At 27.2% G+C, this 8,358-nt stretch overlaps 1 protein-coding gene across 2 annotated transcripts in view; it reads right to left on the bottom strand.

Annotated features, from left to right (window-relative positions):
* Positions 1-1,682: 1,682 nt before the first annotated feature.
* Positions 1,683-8,358, bottom strand: part of LOC106680108 (ELAV-like protein 1) — an 11,562-nt gene continuing 4,886 nt past the window's right edge. For both annotated transcript variants that reach the window (XM_067044886.1, XM_067044887.1), the window contains exon 3: positions 1,683-5,459. In XM_067044886.1, coding sequence (XP_066900987.1) covers positions 3,892-4,932 — 1,041 coding nt within the window. In that variant the 5' untranslated portion in view covers positions 4,933-5,459 and the 3' untranslated portion in view covers positions 1,683-3,891. The remainder of the gene's footprint in view (positions 5,460-8,358) is intronic.

Below are 8,358 nucleotides of genomic sequence, written 5' to 3'. Positions count from 1 at the left end.
TATTGTACTTTAAGTTATCCAAATAGACATGTTCAGCAAGAAGTTTGTTTACCGGCGGAATTCTGATTTATAACATTGTAAAATATAAAGGGAATTCAACCAGGAACCAAATTGTACAAGTTAACATTGCACTTTGAAAACAATAGGAAATAAAAATAAAGCATAATTTGAATATTGCGATGGGTATAGGTCCAATGTAAACAGACTGACAATAGTCTCAGACCACAATAAAAAAAAACTGAAATTTTTGATATTTTCCCAGAAAATCCGCTAGGAGCTCCTCTGCATTTAACATATCACATGGACTTTAAATTAGCCTGCTCAAAATCTTATACTCGTAAGATAACATTTCATCCTCCTTCCTTATTACATGGCCTGCCCACTTCGATCTTTTTTAACATTTAGTATGTTAAAAATTGTTGTATTCAACACATCATGAATACGCCTTGTATAATTTTTTTTTGAGTTCTTATTATTAGAGAATAACTTATGATGTTTTAATATTTTCATTTTTTAAATTTCAGTATTTTATTCTAAGTACTAAAGCCCATGCTCAGTTGTTGCTTTAGTTAAAATTCATGTTACAAAATAAATTTTACTTGTTCCTTACTATACAAGGGTTGAGAAACTTTTATTTTATTATTAAAATATATATATTTAAATATTAACAAGAATATCACATTTTTTTATGTTTAGTATCAATAATTTAAATAATAACTAAAAGATAATAAACATTTTTCTTGATTTATAATATTTAATATGTTTAATGTCCAGTATATCTTCTTCTTTTTTTTTTTTTAATGGGTTTAAGTTTAAATTATTTAATGCTCTTGTAATTTAAGAGGCATTATTTACACCCCATTAATTCTCAAGAGTTATATCTATACTTTGTAATGTTTCAACATTGATGTGATATGATAAAATATGGCATGTTATTCCATTTCCCGGATACAGAAAGGAGTTATTAAATTCACCATATAAATTTAATCATTCAATGATAGTCTATAATAGAAGAGTTCCAATAAGAGAACAAAACGAGAACATTGTCAAATCAAAAGAACATGAAAGAAAACAGAGCACAGAATCTCCAAATACAACCATCTTTAGTTTGCGGTGGTTTAGATCCATTATATAATTTTTTTTAATGTCTATTGATTCCTAATTGCTTTATTATCTCTCTTATGTTTTTTTATTGTACGTCTTTCTTTTTTGTTTTCTCATTTACATTTTTAATGTATATTGTTCTTTTACACATAGGTATTAAAACTCAAATCAAAATTCACTTAATTATTATAATATGATTATTTATAGCATGGAATCTGTAAGATGTATAAATAAACGACCCTTCCATAGAGGAACTACAGAAGGAAAAATAGATTAAAAAAAAGTTGCACGTGAGGATGAATCAAAGCTCTCAATAAAAACGGATAGAGTGGAATGATGGTTAGTGGGACCATTGAAATAAAACTCTGCACTCCAGTCAGTCCATTCCATTGTTCCATTTGGAATGGTCATCAGTAGCCATTTAAGGATGATATTTAGATTGTCCTCTTTAGAAAAGAAACACATTTTCTTTCTAGGCAAAACTTCAAAAACAAAATTAAAAACATAATACTGACATAAATCAACCAACAACTCAATAATGAAAGAATTGAAATAAATGAATAAAAAAGTCAACAAAATGAAATTGTCATTAAAAGTTTAATTTTTTGATATGGAAAGAATGTTAAAAAAAAAAGAGACAAAAGAAAAGAAAAGAACAAACAATTACAATCAAAAGTCTTAAGCTAAAAAAAAATATATTAAAGAATTATGTAATATTACATAAAAATTAAATTAAACAAAAAGAAAAAAACACAAACTTGATAAAAATAAAAACCCCTCTTTAGCAATGTATAAAACCAATCTTACTATTAAAAAGATGAAAAACTGACTGATATTATATTTCAAGCTATCTTAAGTAAACATAATTATTTTCATTGATGTTTCGTCAACGGGTAAACCAAGCAATAACCAGTTCATAATTAATATATCAGTAATAAATTATTATTAACTTGTATATTACTTAATCAAAGTCTATTAAGATTAAGTAAAAAATTAATCTTAAACACGATTAAAAAAAATAAATAAATGTCCAAATTTTTTTAATGGATTTTGGAAGTTAAGAATAAGACTATTTAGGAAACGAAGACTATTTCATAAATAGCTTATTTACTAATTACTTCGATCATATCGAAAGCTTACTACACGGTAGTGCTAAGTGCATTTCCACTAAATTTAAGAAAAATACAATTAAAGGTTCTCTACTAAATAACGTTTTTGTGTATGTTGATACATCAAAAAAAAAAAAAAACATTTTTGTGTATGTTGATACATAAAAAAAAAAAAAAAAAAAAATTGTTTTATAAATGCCCTCTAGTAATTTTTGGTATATATATTAATTATTAATAAAATTGGTAGATTAAATCAGCTAATTGTGTTAAATACAAAAAATTGAAAAGTTGTAATTTTCCTAACTACCTTTTAATTTATTATTTCTAATGTTAGTGTAAATGTATTTAGCACTACAGCATTGTAGGCGATCAATATGGTTTTTAAACTGTAGTTGTTTTTCAATGAATTTACAACGATTTTCTCTAAATTTAGAGTTGAAAAAGAGGAAAAATAAAAAGAAATTTGTACTCTTCACTTTTCCACCACCTGTATATAATTTTCGAAAATAGCTATTGCCTGGTTCAACATTATGAGACGTAAGCAATAGTATTGAATACTTTTAGTTCTGTTAAAATATTGGATCACATTTTTCCAATATAATCGAAGATATAAATGAATTCATCAGTGAATATCCCGACTTCTGATCTATAATACTCAATTGATTTTATACATTACACATTTTTTCATTTATAATAAAATTAATAATCATTACATTACTTTATGACAACGAAAACATTACAACAAAGAAAATGAAAAAAAAAATATAAGAAGCTCATTTTGAAAGCTACTTTACAAGCATAAAATGAGCCTAAATTAACCTCAAATCTCATTGAGGGGATAAAGAAATAAATATTAATAAGTGTTTAAAAAATAAAAATGTTTATGCTAAAGCATTTTAAGAAATGCTATGTACGAAAAAAAAAAAAAAAAAAAAAAAAAACATAGCACACTAAATATTTGCACAATATTGAATCTAATTCATAAACAATTATCTAGAGAATTTCATCAAAGATTAAATTTGATACACATTTCTAACAAATTGTCATAAAGAAATCAAAAGAAAAAAAAAAGTTTTTTTTGCAAAATTACATTACTCAACTCAGATTTTTGTTCAAATGACTAATGTGAGTTCATAACGACAGAAAATCAGATTCTCAAGAAGTAATATGTGAACATCGCATTACATTTATTACTTACTATGAGAACATTCATTTTTTACAAAATTCACAAACATCTAACGAATGTTTAAATTATTATTACAACCTACGCTCGTACAAGATACTCTTGCAGACTCTACAGTGCTACCAACAACATTTAATATTTATAAATATGTATATAAATAGTAAAATTAGCAATATATCTAATAATCATTTGACTTCTTAATTATATTCTACTATATGGCTTAAGAAACATAGGCAGCTATTGCACCAGTTTCAAATAGCTTTCTCGATAATTATTAAGTTAAAAATAAAAATAAAAGAAAAAAAACTTTATAATGTTAAAGAATCCATAACCCCAGTAAAAATTCTTTTATCTTTTTAAGTAACTATCAATTGGAAACACAATAAATAACATGCCTTTACTAAACTAAAAGTGGAGATCTTATGGGGTTATGTAATCTTGAAAAACAGAAATGACTAGACTGTTTGTCACAGTTTAAGAAATAAACCAGATTCTTTATGAAGACATATTTTTATTTGTTTTGAATGACACTTGTAGAACATGATTACCAAGAGAGTAGCCATTAAGTGACTGAATAGCGACAACAGTTTCATCATAATTTGTCATCGTTACAAAGCCAAATCCTTTGCATTTGTTTGTTTGCAAGTCTCTAATGATCTTAACGTTTTGTACAGCACCAAAAGGCCCGAACAGCTGCCATAGAACATTCTCCTCAGTTTCAGGAGGGAGATTATAGACAAAAATGCACCATCCTGAACCGTTTACTGCATTTCCAGGAAGCATCGCATTCGGAGGTAGATCAGCCAAAGGAGAGTATCGGAAACGTCCGGCCGAATGATGAATAGGACCACCAAAGCGCCGAGCTGTTTGCGGTGTTAAATAAGCAGCTATCGGAGGTGGTATCACCTTGTTTAAATTGTTAGGATTACTGGCAAACTTAACGGTAATAGGTTCAATAGCTCTTTTAGGAACTGTTCCGTTCAATTCTTTTATAGCCCTTTCGGCTTCAGTCCGCTGGTCATACCTGATAAAGCCAACTCCTTTCGATAAGCCTGTTGTACTGTCGGAAAGAATCCTAGACATAATAATTTTGCCGTAAGGGCTAAACAAATCTTCCAGATCTTGCTGCGTCATATTAATAGGTAGCCCACTCACATATAAATGTGCTCCCTTAATAGCATCACTGCTAGGTCGAGCAAATGATACCTTAATCGTTTTATTCTGCAAACGTAATCCGTTGAGTGTACTGATAGCTTTTTCAGCATCTTCTGGCTTATGGTAGTTGACAAAACCGTATCCTAAACTTAGGCCTGAAACTTTGTCCCTGACCAGTTTACAACTGTCTACTTCACCGACAGAGGCAAATAGAGACCTAATCTCTTCTTGCGACATCGTCTGAGGAAGATAGTTAACTATCAAGTTTGTCCTGTTTTCTTCTTGGTTCGAACTGCCCTGTGAGGAGTCGTGGGAGTTGTTCGAAGATGAGGTAGAGTTATTGTGAGCGGAATCATTCTGTTGGGAGTCCATTCCGTTCATCTTTGTAAGATTGTAAATGTAAGTGTTATGAATTTTAATTTAAAGAGTATAATGAGATTCCTAAAGTTTCTTCGAGAAAACCTACAATTGCAGATAAAATATATCTGACTAATTGTATATAAATTTAATACAAAAAACAAAACAAAAAAAAATTCCTAGTTATCTTATCAAATTTAAAGATACCACAGATATTAAGGGTTAATACTACTTTTTCCAATTAAAAAATTGTGGAAAAATAATGCTAGAGCACACTAAATATAAACAACAATATTTATATTGTTATTTTCAAAAATTAAAATGTTTAAAATGTGCTATAAAATGTTGTTTAAACAATTTACAACACAAATCCTAAAAATTTAACAAATGCTGTTTCAAAACTATCCCTATTATAATTATATAGCAATTCCAATGTTGCTATAGAAACTTGTAGTCTGGTTTTCCAAATATCTTAACATTCTTCTTAAAGAATCCTTTTTTAAAAAAACTTGTAATTTTCGTTTTGGATGAAACTAATGGCAAAACTGCATCTGAAACAAATTAAAACAAATAAATAAAGCAATCTTAACAATAAATAAAATTTGGAGATGAAAAAAAACATTGTACAGTTAAATTCAAGAATATGAGACACATCAAACTTGTGTTGGAACCAAAACAAAGCTGCTATTCAGCAATGCTTTAGTGCTTTCTCATAGTAATGAATAATTAATTTATTCCTTCATTGAATATTTTTATATCTAATAATAAAATTATTCAGTTTGTAGCAAAGAAATTAATAATTTACTCTATAGGAAGTTTGGTGAGTCAATCATAAAAAAAATTTTCTTTTGAGGTTAATGACTTCCATTGAAGGAGTAGTGAAGATGCACAAATTGTGAACATGATTTCCAAGAAGAAATTATGAGGTTTAAGGTGGATGAATATGGGACAGTGGTCCCGAAACGTTGCACCATGTGGTGATCATTTTAATAAAAATTTCATTAAATTTGAAGTCATTAACCTCAAAAGAAAATTTTTTTAATAATAATTTACAATAAGGAGGTCATTATTAGACTTAAGTCTCATTGCTAGAGCTATTTAAAATATTCATATGATATAATTTATTCAATTATATGTGTAAAAAGATAAATAGCAAAATAATTTTCAATGTGTTTGTTGTTGAGCATGACAAAATGTAACTCAAATAATTAAAAACCTATTATTATTATAAACTATTATTCTGCCTCAAAACTTTCAGAAAATTCTTAATCTTCAAACCATTTGATAAGACTTTTATATTTGCCACTGTCCGAAACCACGACAAAAGGGTTATCTCTGGAAGCTTTCATATCGAACTAGAACCTTCTTTCTTCAATTTAAAAACCGACAAACAGAACTTATCATTAGTATATTCCCAAATATTTAATTTATTAAAACGTTATTAATGTAATTAATATTTTTTTCCTCCCTTACTTCATGTTTTACGTTCTTTAATATTATTTGTTATCACCCTATATACGTTCTTTTTTTAAATTTCCTATTTTTACTCATCTTAGTAATATAACTAGTAACGTATTCTCAACCTTTTTCGGTAGCCTTGTCAACTTTTGCAATGTACTAGCAGACGTCACTTGGATTTAAGCAGGCAGGTTCGTTTTTTACATTTTATTTATTTTTTTCCTATTTCTCTTTACATCCCTTATCCTCTACTCTTTTCTTATAATTCCTTACCTACATTATTAGTTGTTTACCAAAAATTATTATTGTCATAATTACTATTTACTTTCTTTTGTCTAACTTAACTTTATAATTTGTTTTTTTTATTGTAGTATTTTGCTTAAATAATTCACTAATTACATATATTTTCTTTCTCATAATTTTTTCCATAAAACTTTAATTTTAAATTATTATTATTATTATCAAATTAAAATATTAATATTTCTTTTGGATTATATAATTTTGTTTTTACGGCCTTAAACCTCTTATTTTAGTAGTTACATATTTAATTACCAACATATACGTTTTATTTCCCACTTGTTTCATTACTTTATATTGTAATTAATTTTCATTTTGTAAATATATTTGCTAACTAGATTTTCAAATGTATTTTATTATATATTCTTATTATATCCTCTTACTTAATTTTAATATTACATTTTTCTCCAACAGCCTTTATCTTCTAATAAGACTTGAAACTATTCATGCCTATCAATACTATTTATGAAATCATAATGTTAGTTATTTTCTAATCATTTTATTCATTATAGTTGTTATCTTGTTTTTGCCCTGATGGAGGCTTTAAATTTTGACCACTAATAAATAAGTTTTACCTGAGCACATCCCAACCATCTTCTCACTATATAAATCTATGGTGAACTGTTAACTCATCATTAGTAAAAAAATCTATTTATTAGCAGTCTTTCTAGGACTTCGTCAGTGCTATTAAAAAAAAAACCACCTAGGTTTCCTTCTAGCTTAAGGGTGGGTGTTCTGTGTTTCCTTTTTCTCTTGATCTTTATTTTATTTATCAATTTACTAGAAAAATATCCATATAGCCTCAACATGTTAATTTTCTTATAACTCCTAAGTTTGGGCCATTCTCAACAATATCTTATTCATAATATCACAGCTAACAAACATTGCTATCAAAATGTTGCAGGCTATTCCGCCTTTGTCAAAATATATCTAAGTGAATAACCTATAATTATTCACTATTTCACTTATTCTAATTTTATTCAGTTTATACTATCTATTACAATCTATCACTTAACAGTGTATTGTGATAATATGTTATTGACGAAGATACATTTTGACAAAGATAGAAAAATGCCTTATGCAGCCAGCAACATTTTGATAATAATATAAGCCGTGATATTATACTCAAGATCCTTGAGAATGGCCAAAACTTAAGGGTTATAATAAAATAAACATGGCGAGACTATATGGATATTTTTTGTTATAACATAAACAAACCTGCCACAAAGAAGAAATTAAACCTTATTTTATTCTAATTTTTTGTCTTTCATCGTATAATACTATATTTCTCTTATATCTACTTTTCTATTTCTATTTGTTATTACTCCTCTTTTTTATTTTATGCCAAATACTTTTATTGTAGTTCTTCTTTACTTATACTTTTAACTGTACATCTTATTTTAATTTACTATGTTCACTTTTATATAATTTATCACATATTTTTATAGTCCCACCTTAGTTTACTTTTTGTTTTATGTCATTTTCTTACCCAGTTAACATATTTTTAGTCACGTGTATCTTTTTCTTTCTTTCAGCGCTGATGAAGTAGAGGAAAACGTTGGTTCATAAAAATGTTTTTTTTTTTTATTTATTTTTTTTTAACCAGATACAATAAAGAAGGTTGAGAAGACAAAAACAGTCCAAGATCAATTATGAATGAGGGAAGACAAAAAATTATATCTATATATATTTACT

This window comes from Halyomorpha halys, unplaced genomic scaffold, assembly GCF_000696795.3.
Source record: "Halyomorpha halys isolate HHAL.00 unplaced genomic scaffold, Hhal_1.1 Scaffold243.1, whole genome shotgun sequence".
Taxonomy (NCBI): Eukaryota; Metazoa; Arthropoda; class Insecta; order Hemiptera; family Pentatomidae; genus Halyomorpha; species Halyomorpha halys.
This window is presented reverse-complemented; position numbering and strand designations above follow the sequence as displayed.